Here is a 20,202-nt window from a genome sequence, read left to right as displayed (position 1 = left end):
TCCCTCTGACCCTCTTCCCTCTCGTGCTCTCTCTCTCTCATTCTCTCTCTCAAAAAATAAATAAATAAATAAATAAATAAAAATAAAAACCTACATATTTAAAAACAAATCTGAATTCACAGGAGCATGTGATAAGCCACGATATTTTGCTGTTAAAAGGGCCTTTCACAAAAAGGACAAATTTATGGATAACCTGCCATATAATACATGCAAGACCAGGACATTAGGAATTAAGTCACAAGTATATTCCATGGCAGAAAGACATTTTTATTGTTTTAATAATAAAAGACAACATAAAAATAAGAATTTCAGTTGACTCAAGTTTCTCTTCTGCAAAGAGTCGGCCTGCGCTCAGCCACGCCCCCAACTAGGGTCAGTGACCATCAGGGATGGGGGGGCCGTTCTTCTCGGTCTTAGTAGCCACCCCCACAGCGCGAGGCCTCGGGTCAGTCCCGTGAGTCTTCGAGGAAGGGGGAGCTTGCACCAAATACAAGTCGACTGTGTCAGTGAGCACGCTGTCTAGCTCAACTGGTGCATTCTTCTTCCGAGCCAGACTTCTGGATGCAGGCAGCTGTGCTGGCCTTCAGCGGAGGCGGGAACCCGGGTTAGAGCTGACCACTCCCGCAGAGAAGGTGGAGCCTCTCGGCTAGCGCTCTCTGTTCTCTGCAGACGAGGGTCAGAACCGGCTGGAAGGCACGGGTGTGGTGGGGCCGTCGGTGGACTCAACAAGCACGGGGGAGGCCAGCAAACAGATGTCTGTGTTCCTTGTGCATTCAAGACTTAAACCATTAGTTTAGCAGCGTACACGGAGACGCTTACGACTTCACGTGGTCATTTCTAAACACAAACTGCTGTCTGGCCATGTAAGGATAGTGTCTGAAAGTCTGCGACAAAGGGAGGCTTGCGCGGGAGTGGCCTCACTCGGGCCAAGTGACCACTCTGCGGGACAGTGCACTGCCGGGCATGTGTGGATGCTGCAGAAAATCCTACTCTATACACACATTTTGATGACTTTTCAATAACTGAAGGTGACATTTAACTCAAGTTTGCAGCATTTAAGACAGAGAAGCAAATTCTAAGAGCGGGAGAACAGACATTTGTCGATCTGTGCCTTCTCAGAATCAGCCAGAGTTGACTGTACCCGTGGGATGTGTCTTTCATTAGATAAACGTTCATTCCTTGCAGGGGGCGGTTCTGTTTTATTCACACGCACTCCTCCTAGAACCTAGCTCAGAGGCTTACCCATCATGCATCCGGTCTCTATCTGGTGACTTCAAAGTTGCTTAGTACAGTGCTTTACAACCTGGAGTTAATGAGTGTAAGTGATGGACACACGCAGGAAGCGTCCTTCACCACGTCAGAATTTTAGGCAAGTGCTGGTGGGCAGCTTCTGTGCGTACCATGCCGTACAGGTATGTGCAAGGCCTAAGTCAACTGTTCACTTTTCCAACACACTTGCATTCCCAATACTTGAAATAATCAATTAAATATCAGGTACCACATTTAACTAGTGGTTTTTGAACTTTAAATCAATACATACAGAAGATCAAAAAACGCCATCAATTTCTTTATAGCTGCACCCTCTAGTGGACTATTTGTCTTTTAAAAATAAGACCATCACACCGGGGATCACACCGGCACCCCACCCAGTCCGTTCAGAGACCCTGTCCGGTGTCTGCCTGTCCTTCCAGCCTGCGTTCTCCCCATCCCGTTCTATGAACGGGTGAAAACGGTTTAAAACATAAATACAGTATGATCTTGAATTTAAAAATTATCTAAAACACAGTATCTTAAATACAACAGACTGTGGCATAGCTCCATCAAGCTTACACACATGGTCATCAGAATAATAAGCCTTTTGGGTTTAAAAAGGACACTTTCAGACAAATGACCACCCGTTCCTCTCCTTTTCTGGACTACATTCTCAGGGAAGCCTTGCCTTGCAGAGACTTAGTTGAGAGGTCAGCCCTCTCTCTCAGCATGCTGGCCTCCTCCACACTTGTGTTCCCCTGCGCGCTCCTCAACAGGAAGTGGCTGATGAAGAGCTTCAGACCTTCTCTCAACAAGCCCAGCTTCGGGTTGTCAGACACTCTGGAAGGGAGGCGCATAAACGTGCATCAGTGATGAGCTAGTCTCTCCTGACTGCAGTTTCTAGGACTGCAATTGGGAGGCATAACCTAATTGCTTTTAAAAATAAAATTCTCAATTAAGAGCGTAACAACATATTCTACGTGTTAGAGATCACTGGTTTGCTATTAGGCAAGTTTCATGTTCCCCAAATCGAATGCATAAGATATCCGCTTAAAATGAAAACTGAAAATAGTGTATTAAGCTGTACCTAATGTGTAAGTCAACATAAGTGAAAATAATTCTCTTTGTCTCTTTTCCACGTTTTTAACAAAATAAGCTGGGAACATACCTTGCAAAAATTGAACCGAGGTCTTCAACTTCTGTTTCCATTAACAGAATATATAACACTTTTCGTAAAAAGTGGACTCTGGGTTTATCCAATTCACTGAATTCAACTACCTAATTAGAGTCAGGACAGACAGAACAAGTTACATTTAGTCAATTTTTTCAGTAATTTCTAAAAATAGAGTAAAAAAGTCACCCGTCTCCTTTAAGTAAGACTGTTTCCAGCTACAGAAGATGAAGCGCTGCAGGTGGGCAAGGGCGTGGGGCCGGGGGTCTCGTGCGCTCTGCCAGCAGGGGTGTGCACACTGCTGTCGAGAGCAGCCTGCCCCTGCGGAGTTTCCATGAATCAGGAATTTAATCTTAGAATTGAAACATACGTATCTCCATGCCTTAGAGAAACTACTCCCTAATTAAAACCATACATAGAAAATTTGGATCTAGGAGAAAAAATAACTCAGATATGTTCTCTAAGAATTACATATAAACTCTGGTCCACTTACACAATGGAATATTGCACAGAAGTGATAAACCAGAGAACAAAATTACAGACACTAATGTGTCTATATTTCAAACTCATGTCGACGCAAAGAACTGAGAGAGGATATTCGGAGCGTGGGGCAGGGTACTGCTGTCCATACGGAGGGTGACAGTGTGTGAAATGAGAGAACGTGCCATCTGAGGGAAGAGTTCCGAAGCACGCCCGGGAACCAGAGAGGGCCCTGGGAATGGGTGGTGGTGGGAGGGGGGAGCGAGGGCCCTGGGACAAGCTTCAAGGGCATCTCCAGGTTCTGCTGCATCTAGAGAAACACTGTACCCTCTTCCATCCAGAGCTCAAAACTTGAGCGAACTGCCGGCAAGACCTAGTCCAGCAATGAGAAGGCATGTCCTCTCCACACTTTATAGAACTCTCATTTTTGGCTCAGTGGCCCAAACCTAGTCCCACACCCCAAAGAGGCACAGGGAGAACCCGCCTCAGGGCCCTGGTGGACGGACACACGCGCACAAGCAGGAGACCGCACCTGCAGTGTCTGCAGGTCAGGAAGCACGAGGCACAGAAGCCCAGGCCCGGCACTCTCTCTGGCCCTCAGCTTCCCTCACTGTCCCCGTTCTAAGGATGCCCAGGCCCCAGCGGTCCTGCTGTCCAGGCCTGACGGCCACCTGGCACTCCACATCCTCTGTCTAGGTTCCCCTGTCCACTCCAGACCAACAGCAGGACACCTGTACCTCACTGGCTCGGATGCAACACAGAAACACGGCAGGGCTGGGGTACGGGGGGGGCTGCCCATCACAGAGGGAGAAGCAGAGAGTCCTGTACCACAGCTCACCTGCTCCTCGGCCTCCCCAGCCCCCTCCCGACTTAGCAGCGGCCAAGAACTAGGACCTGCACGTGAACCCAAAGTGCAAACGAGATTCTTGGAGGTGAGCAGAACTGTAACCGTGCCTTTGAGTATTTACTTGGTACGTTTACGTGGCAAGCTACTCTGGCTACTTTCTAGGATGGCCAGGGCGTTACAAACACACTTTCCAGGTAAGTCAGAATCTAAGGAAAGGCATTTTCATTGCTTTTAATAATTTCATCCATGATACAAACCTTTAAAATAGAAAGTGGAAGTGATTTCGTCTTCAACAAGTGGGCTACCAGGTGAACCAAATTAGAGAAATTAGTGGCTGGCAAGTTTTCTAAGTCCCGAAATTTATCCCAAATGCTGAACTGGAAAGTCATCTAATAAAACAATTGAAAAAGAAGAAGAAAGAGTTACAATGCAGCCCACTGTTGGAACAAGTCGCTAAGGATGTAATCTAGATGTATTCTACGGCTCATTTGCTTGTAGTGTCTTCAAAGCCAAGTCAGAACGAGCCAGGAGCAACACACCCCCCTTTCCTACACACAGTGCCACGGTAATTTCTTTGTTGTGGGTTTTCGCCTCCAATTGGCAAAAATGTTGAGAAAGATCAGAGAAGGCTGGTGCCACCTAAGAACAAGGAGGCACTCCCCCGGGGACACGGGCCACACGACCCCCTCCTCTGCCACAGAAAAAGGGGGCCCGGCACCCCCTGCCCTGGTCACTCCATCTCCGCAATGCCCCCCTGTTCTCCCCGAGGGGGCGTGGGCCCTGGGACTGTCCCCCTGCACACAGAGCTCGGCCCAGGCTGGACGCCTCACTCGGCACTTCTTCCCAGTGGGCTGAGCCAGAGAGAACCTTAGGAAGACAGCGGAGCACAGGTGACTTGGTGGGCTGCTAGCAGGTTACCTGGAACCTCCTCTGGTGTTCACAGAACTTGCCAGCCAGGAATGCGTAGAAAGGGTTGAAGGTTTTCTCTTGAAGGCAGCAATCCATGAGAACATGAACAATCTCCCGCTCCTGCTGGTCCTTCAGCCCAAGCCTGCAAAACAGAGACGGCGAGGAGTAAGAAATCTCTGAGGAGAGCACATCCTGCCTGGCAGTTTGGTTCAAAAGGGACGGAGGACACCCGGGTATTCTGCATTCGAAGCACATAAAGGAAAATCAGTTATCAGATTTGTTGAGAAATATTTTGTGAAGGTACACAGGTACTTTTAAAATCCTTTTACAACTAATTACAGAAACTACACCAAGTTTTAATTTAGAAGTAATCAAAAACACAACCTCAATATGAGAATTTTAAGCAATTTATGACAACCAAGAGTCACTGTGACTAATTAGCTGGTCACCTAGTACTTTTAATCAAAATATATCATAAAATGTTTTGGAACTACCAGTGGCCAGTCAGCAGGAGCAAGACTGCTGACTAGTGCATGCCTGGACCCAGGGCAGGAGGAGAGAGGACAGCCCAGCAGCATCCGACCCAACCCTCCGTGACGCAAACCCAACTGTGCAGATTTCTTCAACAACATCTAATCAAAGGGTTTGCACTAATGCTTACTTCAGAAGCTTCTCAAACGCGTCCAAAAAATCTTCACTAGTCATTATTGTACAGAATATGTTTCTCCTGACATCAGTGTTCATTCTCTGCTTTCGGGCAAGCTCTAGTATCTTCCCGCTAACCTGAAAGAGGAGCAGTTGAGGCACAGACCACACGGATGTTTCAAGGAAAAGTTACTCTGGTTTAATGTGGTTACGAAGTTTCTAAAAGATAACAGGTATTCTTCCATGGCTTTACCGAAGATTAATTCTAAGTCACGAAGATTAATTCTAAGTTACTGGAAATACATATATGTGAGTGCTAAATCTTTATTCTTGGGTACATGCCCATGAAGAGAAAACCACAGCGAGAGACAAAGCAAGGCACGGGAGGAGAAAACCGCCCGATGCGGGGGAGCGTCTCCGGAGCAGCACGGCCTGTCAGTCCGGGCAATGGGGACATAGGTTAGAAGTGGCCACAGCCAGGACGGCACAGGAGGTGTGACGTGGGGTCCTGAGACAAAATACGGTATTAGAAGAAAATGAAGGAAATCTGAACAACATATGGACCTTAATTAATAATCAAATACAAAGAAATACAAAGAATTCCAACAATTTGAGATCCGAGCCTAATGGACCAGAAGCCGCACCTCCTGGGAAACCATCGACTTCCCAAGGCGCCGTCTGCAAACTTACTCTTCGGGTTTTCCTACGCTCCCCTCGCTCCCCTCAACTTTCAAGTCCTTTACGCATGTTATTTTGGGACTTAAACCACAGAAACGGAATGAAATCGTAACATACAACAAAGGGTTTCTGTAAGGTCTCTGCAGACACTCACGCCAGCACATCTCATAACATGCAAGGGATCAGGCGGCTGCTGCAGGGCAGGCCACGGGACACAGGGGACCGCGCAGGGCTCTCGTACCGTCCCCGAGGGCTGCTTCTCCAGGACCTTCTGCTGACTGTTGTCAATCATAGGAGCCCCGCTCCATGCGGACCCCACGATCCACCAGCGCCCGGTCTGCTCGGCGCTCAGGATGCCATCCCAGGAGATGCGGAGCTGAGTGTCCGTGCCGGAGCCGGTGCTCTGTACCTAACAGAAAGGAGCCAGTCAAACACTTCTGTTGGCTCCTGGTGGGCACCACTGTCACCCTCTGGCTTCTCTTGTCTTTGACCCTGAATACTGTGCTGAGTCCCTGACAGCTGGGACAGTTAGCCAGTTTGGAATAATGCCACAGGTAGAGGTAAACTCAGTGCTCCTCTCTGAGGTCTGTGGGTCTATCACCCCACACGCTGCTGTCTATGGAAAGCTGTCACACGAGGGAGGAGGCTCGGACGCAGGCCCCGAGGAGAGCTGCACGGAGCTGGTGGTGAGACCTTGCCCAGGAGCGCCTGGGGTTTGCCAAGCCAACGATTCCAGAGCTGCCCAGAGCCAGCTGAAGGACCCCCTGGCTGGGGATGGCGGTGGGTCTCGGCTGCAGCCCCACATCAGGAGTACCTAGGCAGCTTCAACAGGTGAGCCCCCAGCACCCCGACGCGGATGTCACCGGTCTGGGTGGGACCCTGGCCTGAACCCTCTTTCAAAGCGGTCAGAGAGTTGTATTGCGCGGCCAAGTTGGGCGCCACAGGCTAAGTGCTGGGGACGCCGAACTCACAGGGACGGCCCCGCACCTGGACCACTCGAGGGTCTCAGCACAGAAATGTGATGTTTCCTCTCAGGATCCTGGAACTCTTATTAACCAGACACGGCACCTGACTTAGAGCCCCAACTGCCTTCCACGGTTTCACAAGGAGCCCATGCAGACATGGGAGCTGGAGGTGAGGAAGGGAAAGTGCCTCACCAACGCTCTCTCTAGCTTCCTGAGCTTCTCCACAGGCTCGGGGTCATAGCCGGGGATTTTACGCACGTCATTGTTCTTCAGTGCCAACATGGTCTCCAGCATAAACCGAACCTTTAAGAAAACAAAACAGAAGAAACCCTCATTTCACACAGCCCGAACAACGGACCCTCCGCCTGGGAAGAGCTACACTGGCCGTGCACAGGGTCACTGCTGCCGACGGTAAACCGGAGGTGGTCTTCCAGGGAGACAGTCGCCGCCAACATGAGCTCTTGCTCAGGACCACATATTTCAGTACAATGGTGCCACCTGGCCTCCCCTGGCACCCTGAGCACATCCCGAGACCGGATGCCCTCTCGTCTGCCCCCCCCACCTCTGACCCGCCCCCAGTCCCCCTCCTGCCCCCACGGTTTTAGTTACGTGATATTTCAACTTCTTCCCCATTCCTGGCCTTCGTACCTTTTTAACTTCTAAATTGAAAACGTCATAATTAGAGAAAAGGTGCAAGTATAAAAAAGAATTTTTGCATACCCTTCTCTGAGATTTCCCCAAATACTACTTATTTATTGAGATCTAATTCACACACCATAAACCTCACTTGTTTAAAAGTGTACACTGAGCACATATTCAGGGGTGTGCAGGTACCAGGATCAATTTCAGAACACCTTCATCATCCCCAGAAAGAAACCCCAAACCTATTATGGGCACTCCCCATCCCCCCATGCCCCGGCAACAGAGGCTACTTCCTGCCTCTGCTGACTTTTGTGTGTTAAACTTGGAATCTGGGCATCCAACCAGGGACAAGTGCTTCCCTGGGACGCTCTGGGGCCTGGCTCCAGAAGCCCCGTCCTGTTCCCCTCCCCTCAACAACACAGCTGAATGCTGGTGCTCTGAAACCTCGCGGCTCTGTCCACACCCCACTGGGTGCTAGCAGTTCCCCAGCCTGCCCAGCCCCTGAGACCGCACCTCTTCATTTCAGGATTTCCAAAGTGGGCCTGTCTTCCCTCCTGAGTCTGTCTCCTCCTACTGTGTCCTGCTGTCCACCAGGGGTAACCCTGGCCCTTCCTGTCCTTCACACCGCCCTTCCCTCCAGCCCACGCCCTCTGGTCACCTCTAGCTCCTAACCCCACACCCACTGCTACTATGCTTAGGCTCCCTGCCCCGCCCACCTCCCCCTTTTCTTGGTGTAAAGTGCCATGAAAATAGCATACATCATTTACCTGCTCAGCTCCCTTTAGGTAGGGCCTCTTAAAATCCCAAGTCCCTGAAAGGGTTTACAAGGCCTCTTGAGGCCAGCCTCTGCCTGTTCCTCCTGCCCTGCTCCCCCGCAGGCTCCCGGCAGAACATTTCTCTTGTTCCTAAAGCGACATCCTCTTCTCCCTTGTGGGCTTCCCATGGCTCGCCCATGCCTCTCAACCGGCAGATAAGGTAGGAGCCACAATCAGCCCCCGCTTCCTCGATGGGGAAACCAAGGCTCGGAAGACTCAGGGCCCATCACTGTTAAGCAGCAGAGCAGAAAACCCAAGAGTGCTGATCCCTGACGCCCAGGCCACATAGCCCTCCTCAGTAAATATTTTTTGAATGGATAAATGTTAAAGAAACTGATTCTTAAATTCACAGAATACCTGAGTTCTTAGCAGAAAAACAAAGTTCATTCACATACTGATTGATAATAAAGCCACAAAACCCGATGAGGCAGAAGACAATGGGGATCACTGAGAAATTAAATGCGATTTTACCCCAAACGCTTATTTTTAAGCTCTGGTCAGTGTGTGAGCACTCAGGCACTCAGGCAGCAGGTCAGGCGTACCCTGGTCTGGTCCTGGAACTTGCCACTGGCCTCGCTGGCTTTGGCCTGGGCCTCCACGATCAGTTCCTTAAGTGACAAAGCATCATCTTTTCTCAACGAAAAGCCCACATTTTTCAGCATTAACAGGGTCAGTTCAATATCTTTTTCTGTGAACGTTCCGATAAGTTTTTTCAAAATGTCGAAGACCAGGCAAGCCTGTACCACATGGAAGTTATACAAATGGGCGACAATGGTGAGCAAGTTCTCACACTCCTTCCCTTCACCTCCGTTCTTATAGACGGTGTCAAACCTCCTCACCACGGCCTCCAAAAAGTGAGCACCGACCTGGACAAAGAAGGCAGAAAAAGTATCACTGCAAACATGTAAAAATCAAACGTTAGCAGCTATTCGCAGGGATCCTTCTTCCTCTTTCAACAAACTAAAATGTATGTTGAAAGTTGACACATAAAATATACACACAGTAGGGTATAAACCCCAACATGGCATGAACTTTAAAAACCGAAGTCTGAATGTACAGTGCTATGCACGTGGGAGAAGGCCACAGTGGACGATGACACCCTGGGCTCTGCCGCGGCTCCCAAACCCTGAGGACATCCACTGGTCTTTATCATCAACAAGGTCGTATTTTTGGCCAGCAGCCATTCTGGTTCCTTAAAAAAATACAATTATTAAAAAACGTCAAGAACACATCTACGGCTCTAAAAATGTACTGCTATTAACAACACTCATTTCTCCGGCTCAAGTTAAAGCTGGAGGGGGACAGAGGCAGGGGCTCGGTGCTGGCAGGGAGGGGCGCTGGCACACTGGCCACGAAATGACCACCTGAAACGTGGACGAGGAAGAACACTGTACTCAAATATGACCTGAAGAGAAATCAGAACTCTGCAGATAGCAAGAAAAATTCAGGCATAAAACATATTTAGGTATGTTTTCAATCACCTGAGTAGAATAATTACGTTAGCATTTGTCAAAACTTTATGGATTCCCGTTAGTATCTTCAAAATTAAATATAACTTAGTATGACTTCTATTTTTTAACATGTTATTTTTCAGTAATCTGCACACCCAACGTGGTGCTGGAACTTACAGCCCTGAGATCAAGAGTCACACGCACCACCAACTGAGACAGCCAGACGCCCCTACTTAGGATAACATTTAAAAATACGAATAATGTTCATGTTGCTGAAGTTACTTAAGAATATACATTAATTCTGACTTGGGGAGTTGAACACAGAACTGCACAGACCTGATTTTTATTTCTAAACGATTGAGAAGCAGCTCAGCAACTGACAACACGGGCTTCGTTAGACTCTCTCCTTCCATGAACTCCCGTGAGCATGTTTTTCTCAAAGAACTGCAAGCAGCGTACTGACACCAGTCCTGGGAACGCGTCACCCGCTAGGAGAAGTGCTAGTGAGCCTTGTCAGCTGACTGCCATAACGGCTGCCCACGGAACGAGGCATTTCAGACATCCTTCACGCCGTCAGCAGAGGTTTGAATGAGAAGTAGGACCAATAACCTCCTGTGTTCAAGGCCAGGGAATCCCTGCATGTTGTGGGCAGTCAGGGCCTACAGCTTTTACTGTAACTCAAACTACTGTCCCTGTGAGAATCCTCTTGATGACAAAGTACACGGAGTGAGGCGGGAGGAGGGGGGGTGCTCGGAAAGCCCTCTAATAATGGTGCTGAATCATGGCACTCCCGGGGCACCAGGAATGGCATCCGGTGACTCGGTGACACTGCAGAATGAGGAGAAGAGACTCGCAGAGTCTTATGTGAAAATGAGGACAGTTCTTAGGAAAAAAACAATTGCTTCAGAAGGGAAATTCTCTAAAGAGCTGGTACAGACGTCATGGAGGAGAGTCCTGCTGCCCAGAAGACTCGGGGCCTGTGTCTTTCTGTCCCCACCTCCCAACACCCAGAAGGTCCTGGAATCGGCACCTTCCAAACCTCACAGGCTGTGACTGCTGCGAGATGGGAAAGCCTGGTTCCAAAAGTTGTCTGCGGAGAGCGATGAAGCCTGCAGGGGCAGGATAGGCGGTAAGGAGAAGAGACTTTCAACCTGAAAACTTCCTCCCGCTTCAGGCAGAAGTTAGGATGACTAACCGCCATCTACCGAGCGCCTCCTATGGGCCAAGGCCCCGAATACACTCGCCACATGTAGAACCCAGTAAACCGACTCTACGCGGGAAGACACTGGCGCAGAGACTGCCAGGTGACAGTGGCTCCGTCTCCCCACACGGCGCACCGCTTTCACGGCAGAACCTCTAGCGGCAGGGAGGACACGGAGTCTAGCAAGTCTGTGGCCATTAGAGTGAGCCCTGTGCAGGCCTGCTCTGCAAGACTCCAGTGAGTTCTGGGAGCAACGACAAACAGAACGAGGGGAAAGGCGTGCAGACCTGGGTGCTGACAACAGCTCCAGAGGGTTCTCTAGCTGCCACGTGGCACTGCACACAGTTCCCCCGGGCTCTGCTGTGGGCGTGAAGTGCGGCTGCCCACCTGCTCTCCAAGCCCGGCTGGGAATGGTGAGGACAGGTGGAAGGGAGGCACAAGTGTGCACACCTCCCCAAGGGCCAGGCTGTCCTTTCTAGGGGGCAGGGTGATCAGAAAGCAAGGAAACCAAAACCACCATGAAAGATACTGCCCCAGAGAAAGACCCACAGGGTCAGTGAGTTCTTCTGAGTATGAACATCACCTGCGACAAGGAAGCCCTACTCACGAATTGTCCGTTCATTCCCGCGCCGCAGTGTAAAGTCCTGTGATGAGAGCGGTTTCCTCCAACAACCCTGGGAAAGGCCACACCGGGGGACAGGACAATGCTGGGCGGCTGTGGCTCACCATATGAGGTGACAGAAGAAGCCTTTCTATCAGAACTGGAGCCGGAACCACACAGCCTCCCTGACGCTAACCCAGAGGGCCACCAAGCGAGGACAAAGAGCACAAGACGAGTGGGGACAAGGACACGCTCAGCAGCACCTATCTGGGACCGGGCATCGTGACGGAGTCCTGACAAAGGCCCTGCTTCGCAGAGGAGGGCGCGGGAGGGAAGGTCCGGGCCCATCTGGTGGGCGCGCAGGCGGCCTCAAGCCTCGGCCCTGTTGCAGGTGTCCCTCACTTAATTAAATCCGGGTTTCCCTCCCGTGCTGCTGGCCTTCTCACTTATGAAAGAGAGCTCTCCACCCAGCACGAATACCCAGGTAGTAAGACCACCCGGAGCACTGTGTTCTGTATATCTGAAACAAGTCCCTGTTAGAGTTGGAATACAAGGAAAATGAAGGCAAGTCCAAAATGTCAGGCCAGAGAAAAATAAATGACGAAGGCACGTTACAATAGCCCAAACACAAAATCAAGTGTTCATGTGACAGACAACACAGGACCCACCATATGGAGCCCACTGTAAAGCACAGCGCAGGGGAAGGGAGCCCTACCTCAACCCCGACCGTGTGGTGAAGAACGCTGAGCAGGAGCACGTGTTCCATCACCAGCCTGCTGGGCATGGCGGTGTCCGGGGCGCAGGCACTCAGGAGGGCGCCCGTCAGGGTGTCGTTCATGTCCTTCCGGCTGTGGGCCATGTACAGCCCCTCCAGCTGCCTGCTTACGGAGGCCATGCTCGGCTCACTCAACCTGCAGAACAGCAGCGAGCCTCACATCAGGAATGATGTTTTAGGTCGATTTTAAAAAACGAAAGTCATCAATACTACCAATACCCCCTATGTTACATTCACATTTAACCCACGAACAGCTTTTATCTCGCCCAATAACCCAGCATATACTTCCCGCAATAGTACACAATCCTCTGGAATCCTGCAGTTCCCTAACTGCTGTCTTTCCACTTGAAATGTGGCCCTGGGGAAGCACACAAAGGACTCTTTAAGACCACAGAGACTGCAATGATGATAGTCCACTGGTATCCCGATCCAGGCTCCCAGGCAGAGGCAGGGAAGCATCCTTACTCAGCACATCAGTATGTGCTGTTGGGAAAAAGTCCAACTTTCCCACTTTTTGGTTAGTGGCCAGCATAAAAATCTTTAGTTCCCACACTGAGAAAAGGTTGCTCCACTCGGTAGAGGGGAAGGATGGATGTGCACCCGGAAGATTATCACTGCACCTATGCTGACACCAAGCATTCAAATAGCATGTTTGGTAAAATTCTAGGATGTACAGTGTTCTGTTTTTGTTTCTGAATTTTTTTTAGGGGCACCTGGGTGGCTCAGTCAGTTAAGCGTCTGCCTTCGGCTCAGGTCATGATCCTGGGGTCCTGGGATCGAGTCCTGCATCAGGCTCCCTGCTCAGCAGGGCGTCTGCTTCTCCCTCTCCCTCTGCCCCTTCTCCCTCACTTGTGTGCACACACGTGCACTCTCTCTCTCTCAAATATCTTAAAAACGTTTTTTTAAAAGATCTATTTATTTGAGAGAAAGAGACTGCAAGTGTACACAGGAGCGAGTGCGGGGGAGGGGCAGAGGGAGAGGAAGACAGCATCTTTTTTTTTTTTAAAGTATCTTCTCTTTTTTTAAATATTTTATTTATTTATTTGACAGAGAGCATAAGCAAGGGGAGCAGCAGAGGTAGAGGGAGAAGCAGGCCTCCTGCTGAGCAAGGAGCCTGATGCAGGACTCGATCCCAGCACCCTGGGATCAGGACCTGACCTGAAGGTAGACACTTAACTGACTGAGCCACCCAGGCGCCCCAGGAAGACAGCATCTTAAGCAAACTCCCGCTGAGCGCAGAGACCGACATGGGGCTCGATCTCAGGACCCTGAGATCATGACCTGAGCCGAAATGAAGAGTCGGACGCTCAACTGACTGAGCCACCCAGGCACTCCGGAAACAGTGTTTTGTTTTCATTAAAAACAAAGCAGTGGGGGCGGGGGGGGGGGGGGGGGAGGACTGGGTGTGACCACAAAGGCTAGAAGGAAAAGCCGTGTGGTGCTGGGAAGGCCCTGTCTTCACTGTGGGCAGGGACCTGACGCTTCCTGCTGCAGAGGACGCACACATGTGGTACCACAAGGAAGGAGCAAAGGGGGCTGCAGACCACATTCCTGAGCCGGAGTGCCACTGCAGGGGGAGGACAGGCCCTGCCAGCCCTGTTCCTGGGACTTCTCAGAACCACCATGTGGGCACCTGTGTGGCTTTCAGACTCTGAAGGGTTCAAAATACCAAATGGAAAAGGTGGGCTTCCTGCTTTTCAGGGGACAGATCTGGCTGCAGGACAGGAACAGAGAGGGGCTGATCAATCACCACAGCCCTGCCACCCCATCACTTATAGTCTAATTCCTGGGAAAGTTTCTGTAACTTTAGAAAACAGATGAGCTCTTGGCACAGCATGGGATGGGAATGGGCGAGGTTACCTGTTGATCAGACCTCTGACGTGTTTCTGTAGTCTCTCCAGTCCCTCCTTTTTCTGACCACCCGCTGTTTCCTCAGCTTGCCTCACGTGAGGGGGGATGTACTTGCCGTTGTTTTCACAAAGACTCTGCTTGAAAGGACAGAGTCACAAAAATTTTACACGGAACAAGTTCCTCTTCTCTGCTTACTACGTTCATGTTTATGTATTAGAGTCCCAAGGACGGGCAGAAGTTGTAACTACTGACTGACCACTGTGACTTAATCCACATCAAAAATTTCCCGAGTGCCCTGGGGAGTCCTGAGGGCTCCCCTCACCAGCCTTTGGCGGGGGGGGGGGAGTCACCCCTGCCGTGACTATCAGAGTGTGTTCTCATCGTGTTCTCTGCTCTGTGACTCTTCAGACCTGGCCGCACCCCCTGGCGGCTGCCCACCAGAGCTCTCCACTCTGTACTCGCCCAGGCTCAATTTATGGCCGGCATGGCAGTACACAAACACCTCAATTACATGCACCACCAGTTTTGGAGGAAGAGTGTCCTAAAATAACTTCAAACTTGTTCAAAACTAACATGTAAGTATACATGACAAAATTGGAATCAATCCATTGCTCAGTATTTCCTACATCATCCACGTGCAAGGCTACAAATCATTACCACTGATACCATACCGACCCTCCCTGGGCACCTGAGTGAGGGCTTTAGGAGACAAACATTTGTAAGGCATGATCCATGCTGTTAGGGAGTTTAAACTTAGTTGGAGAAATCACATTTATGTACATAGAAACTGTTGCTCCTGAGATACCCATTAGTTCAAACTGTATACTAACTATACCTCAACAGGCTGTGAAAGAAAAGTTAGGAATAGTCCAAAACAAAAGTTCTAAGAGAGGAACTGACAGCAGTTAAACACTGCTCGAGAAGCGCCCGCTGCTAAGGCACAGGCCAGAGGCGAAAGCCCGTTAGTTCATATACTTAAGATGGGAGACTCCCAGAGATGTCGCGGTGAACAGACAACCACAAAGAGTGAGATGAGGGAAGACGGAGCAGGCAGAACACATCCACGTAGGGGCAGAGAGCTGTGCGGCGAGAGTGAGGAAGGACGTGCGTGCAGTCACAAGGCTGCCTGTAAGGAGCATGCCGAGGTGAAGCTGTGTTAATAGCAAGAGGCCAGCCCGTGAAGGCCTTGACTGCTCTGTCATGGATCTTGAGCTTGATCTTCAACGTACGGCTTTATCCCAGGGAGTGCTGTTGACTAGCTCTGTTTCAGAGATTCAGTGCAGGAGTAGCTGGACAGAAGGACCAGGCGAGGGCAGAGCCGAGTAGGGGCCGCTGCCCATGTCCCTGCGGAACACAGCAGTGGCGGGAACAGAGCGAAGGGGGAGCGCATTCAAAGTCAGGTTTGGACAATGAGGCAGTAAACACGGAATGAAGGAAATACCACCTTAGGACAATCAGTGGGGAGGTAAGAACTTTCTGGGGTAAGAAGATCTTGAGACCGTTCCTTGCTGCTGTGGACCCTAGGCCGCCGGGGTCGGTGAAGGACCTCCAGATGGCTGCACGAAAACTTGCTCTAAAAACCACTGACTGGGTAGCTTTGGGGGAGATCATACCCCGAACCCAGAAGGCCACTGCTAACTCCCTGAAATCCTGGAATGAGACACTTACCTCCAGGTTGGCTACTCCCCCTGAGAAACCACCTGCTATCGACTGGGCTTACGACAAGGCCAATGTGGCAAAGGCTGGTTTGGTAGAGGACTTGGAGAAGTTTAATGCCCTGAAGGGTCCTGTGCCAGAGGATAAATATACTGTTCAGGGGGATGCTGAAGAAAAAGAAGATGTGAAAAGTTGTGCCGAGTTTTGTCTCTCTCAAAGGCCAGGATTGAGGAATATGAACAAGAGCTGGAGAAGATGAGGAACATAATTCCATTTGATCATCTGACCATTGAGGACCTGAATGAAGTCTTCCCGGAAACCAGATTAGACAAGAAGTATCCCTACTGGCCTCACAAGCCAATTGAGAATTTATAAGGTTGAGTTGGGGAGAAAGCTCTGGCCCTCGTATTGTAAATGCTGGACATTAAAAATAATGATACGGAAAAAAAAAAGATCTTGAGATGTTTTCTCCCTGAACTGTTTATTATGTAAATTAAAAAACATGACAGACATAATAACCCAGTTCACCCACACCTGGCTCAACAATTACCAATCCATCAACAGGGCACTTCTGTCCCACTCCTGCCATCGCTTGTTATTTCAGGAAAAACCCCGGAGAATCTAGGTTGTTCCCATGATACCTGATCTGCTGTGTCAGAGTCCTCAGAGGAAGGGTCACTCCTTTCTTCCGCAAAACGGACTCTCTTTTTGCTCCTTTCCCACGTGGCTCTGCCTTCCGCGGTCTTCTGCTCCCTCTCCTCCCCGACCCGCGCTCCGGCTTCCGCGCCCGGCTTGCTCGGTTCTTCCGCACGCTCCTCCTCCTCCGCTTCGCCCTCGGAGCCGCTCTCCGAGCCACTGTCGGGGAGCGTCCGTCCGGCGCCCTGCTCCTCCTCCTCACTGCTGCTTTCGTACAAGCCACTATTGTTTCCAGAGTCCAGGGCTCCCAGGACGTAGTCGAGCCCGTCGCGGGCAAAGCTAAGCGGGACGGAGCTACCGTCACCCCTCCTTTTGCGCTTGTTCAAGCCGAGGCATCGCTCCAGCTTTCGGATCTCCCGGTCCTCCTCCTCGTTGGCCGCCAGAAGGGCCCGTTTCCGAGCCGCAGCGGCAGCTGCAGAGGGCCTGGTCGTCCCGGGGGGGCCCCTGGCCTCGGTGCGGGCCCGGGCGCCCTTGGCCTGCGGATGCCGCAGCCCCTCCCGCGGCGGTGGGGCCCGACGAGGGGACGGCCGGCCGCCCTCCCTGGCCGCCGCCTCCGCCCCGTCCGCCCGGGGGCCGCTCGCTCCCCCTGCTCCGCCGCCGCCGCCCGGACCCGGGCCCTGCGCGGGGCCCGCAGTCCTCTGAAGCCGGCGCACCTTCCTCAGGTGCCGCTTCTCCTTCCTCAGCTCCCGGCGGCTTCTCCTCCCGCCGGGCCGCACGCGCTCCCCCGTCCGGGGCCCCGCGGCGCCGCCGGGGATCTCACCCTCGGAGCTCGCCTGCACGAACTCCTCCACTGCTAGCTTTAGCCGCTTCAGGGCCCCATCCGTGCCGCCCCCCGGCCCGCGGCGCACCCCGCGTCCCTGCTGCCTATCGGGCCCCCGCCCCCGGCAGCCGCGCCGGCGCGTCCCTCCAGCGCTCGCGGACGCCGCCATTTTCCGGGATGCTCCTACTCCGACTTCCGGTCGGGGCGGGACTTCCGGGCAGAGCGGGCGCTGCGCGAGACGGGATGGCGTCCCCTCCTGGCGGGAGGGCGGCAGCGCGGGGAACAGCCCAGGAGCAAACAGCGCCTGCTCTCCAAACACTTTGTAACGGCGTAACACAAATACGTGCTCATTTAATGACTGAAACCTTACAGCTTACGGTAGAGAGGCCTCTTGGCGACCTGCCACAGAAGGGAGCGTAGTTGTCTGTAGGGCGTGACTCTTCAGACGTGCTTGCATCTCATACATCCATAGGGAAAATATTAATGTTGTTTTCTGTGCGTCTTTTACGGGGAAACTTCATCCCAGCTTATTATTCTGAAACTTGCTTATTTCACTCAACTTCAGGCCTTGGATCTCTCCATGTACGGTGTAATGGCTCACCTCATTATTTATTAGGGTTGCCTGGCTTCATGGGATGATGTTCCATGATTCCTCTCTCAGTACACCTGTCCCGGGGTGAAAGTATTCGTGTCTACTAGAGGCTGAGAATGTGACCTTATTGGAAATAGGGTCTTTGCAGCTGTAATCAAGTTAAGAGGCGGTTACACCTGAAAAGAATATAAGACTGTATGTTAGTTATACTTCAACTAAAAAAAAAAAGGTTTTCCTGGATTTCCCAGCGGGAAGTTCGGATGCACAGGGAGAAAGTCACAAAGAAGCGGGCACAAGCCAAAGAATGACAAGATTTGCGGGAACCAGAGGAGCTGGGAGAGTTCTGGAACAGATTCTCTGCTGGGGCCCAGGGAAGGAAGGAGCCCTGCCTACACCTCGATGTCCCACATCCAGCGCCGGGACCGAGACTGAATTTCTGTTGTGTTAAGCCTGCCTGGTGTGTGGCGCTTTGTTACCAGGTGATTTATACTAGGAAACTAGTATAGCAGACAGGAAGGAGGGAAGTAGAAACAAACAGTACTCACGGCCTACTGGTGAAGAGAAAAGAAAAACTTTGGGAAGGACAAGAGTGACAACCAAATAAAATTTCAGAACTCAGCGTTCTCGGCAGCCCGGGCTCTGGGGCTGGGGTTCAAATCCTGCCTCCTCGCTGGGTGACCTTGCTCAACCTTGCTGAGTCTCAGTTTCTCTGTCTGCAAAATGGGCGGATGATAGTGCCTATCCCACCGGACTGTTGTAAAAATGAACGAGGTTTTAAAAAGTAACTTCCTTGTTTCATTTCGCGGTGAACTTAAACTGCTCCCCTCTTGCTGCCCCTCAGTGGCCCTGCCAGGCTCTTGGTTCTTGGTCTGTCACACCCTCACTCAGAGTCTGATGCTGCTAGTGGTCTCCTTTCTCATCTTGATGGGGGGGGCTGCGGTGCTCCTCAGGTCTCCCTATGAGGGGCTACCAACACTCTGGGAATGAGTACGTCAAAGGCGGAAGGTGGGAGCCTTCAGTGCAGAGAGTCGCAGCATCGTCCACCTGTGCAGATCACTGTCTAGGCTCCTGGGGGAGAAGCGTCAGGGGAGGCAGGGTCCCCTGGGGGCAGCCCCCAGTCCTGGGGGTCTGGGGCTCAGGAGCCAGGTGCCTGGGGTGCTGGCCCACCGCTGCTTTCCTGGGTGCCTCCCCTCCCGGGACCTGGTCGTGTGCAAGGGCGAAGCAAGAGCAGGGATGAGAAAGCTTGTCTCCACGCGTCCTCACCTCCAGGCTCTGCCGGGACCCATGCTCCCCTCTCGTTGAATAATTTCTCTGATACTCCCTGGGGAGAGGGAGACAGAGACCCTTGTTTCTAACCCATTTTGACAGGAACCAAATGAATTAAATCCATTCAGTAACTTAGAAGGGGTTTGGCAAGTCGTAACTGCGAGGTCGATGTCAGTGGCCTCCCAGATCAGCGGGCATGCGTGAATCAGTCGGAGCCCTGCCTGCCTCGGCTTTCTTACGGCGGAGGTTGCCCTGCTCCGAAGCCGCGGATTCTGACTCCGCGAGGGATTGATGTGGCTAAATCTTGGGGGCAGTTTTCAACCCTGAAATCCTAAAGTGAGGGAGGTCTTCGGCATTGTTCTGGCTACTTCTCAGTTGGAGGAGCTCTGCATCTCCAAACCTGCACACTGCCATAGCCCCACGGGCAGCGGGTTGGAGAGGACGTTCTTTTTCCCTAGTGAGAGCAGCTGGGGGCGGGGAGAGCGGAGGCTTCACGGTCCCGTTGCCAAGACAAGGAATGCAAGCGTCAAACGGTCCACTAATGGCACAGGCACTGAGGCAACAAAGGGTCGCTAGCAAGTGGTAGAACCGGATGCCGGGGCGTGCACGTGGGTGCGCATGCGCAGCATACAGGCGCGGGGGAGGGGCAGGGGCCAGGTGTGACCGGCTTGCAGCCCCCGCCCCCGCCCCCGCCCCCCGCCCCCCGCCCCCCGCCAGCTGCGTGTTTATTCTGGGAGTACCAGGAAACCAGGGAAATGCTTTAGGTGCAGACGTGGGTAAGAGTGTTCGGGGGTGGCCTGAATAGATTTGCACTGCGAGAAGCTCACCCTCCTGCCTGCGGGGCTGACTGAGGCGGGTCAGAGTGGAAGGGCAGACACGAGGCTGTTGCATCAGACACTTGTCCCCCAGCCTGGAAAAAATTGCGGGTTGGGGCTTTGCCTGACAGCTTT

The 20,202-nt window shown here is 51.9% G+C and overlaps 1 protein-coding gene across 1 annotated transcript; it reads right to left on the bottom strand.

The window, feature by feature from the left end:
* Positions 1-251: 251 nt before the first annotated feature.
* Positions 252-17,578, bottom strand: NOM1 (nucleolar protein with MIF4G domain 1). Its single transcript, XM_028092395.2, has 11 exons — positions 16,580-17,578; positions 14,292-14,419; positions 12,372-12,567; positions 8,946-9,269; positions 7,139-7,249; positions 6,223-6,390; positions 5,320-5,441; positions 4,668-4,800; positions 4,007-4,138; positions 2,420-2,529; positions 252-2,091 (listed from the first exon to the last, which is right to left on the bottom strand). The coding sequence occupies exons 1-11, from the start codon at positions 17,561-17,563 to the stop codon at positions 1,917-1,919; spliced, it is 2,583 nt and encodes an 860-aa protein (XP_027948196.1). The 5' UTR covers positions 17,564-17,578; the 3' UTR covers positions 252-1,916.
* Positions 17,579-20,202: the final 2,624 nt, after the last annotated feature.

The sequence above is a fragment of the Eumetopias jubatus genome, unplaced genomic scaffold (genome assembly GCF_037043125.1).
Source record: "Eumetopias jubatus isolate StellerSeaLion01/CBP00866 unplaced genomic scaffold, mEumJub1_p1.0 scaffold_14, whole genome shotgun sequence".
NCBI lineage: Eukaryota > Metazoa > Chordata > Mammalia > Carnivora > Otariidae > Eumetopias > Eumetopias jubatus.
This window is presented reverse-complemented; position numbering and strand designations above follow the sequence as displayed.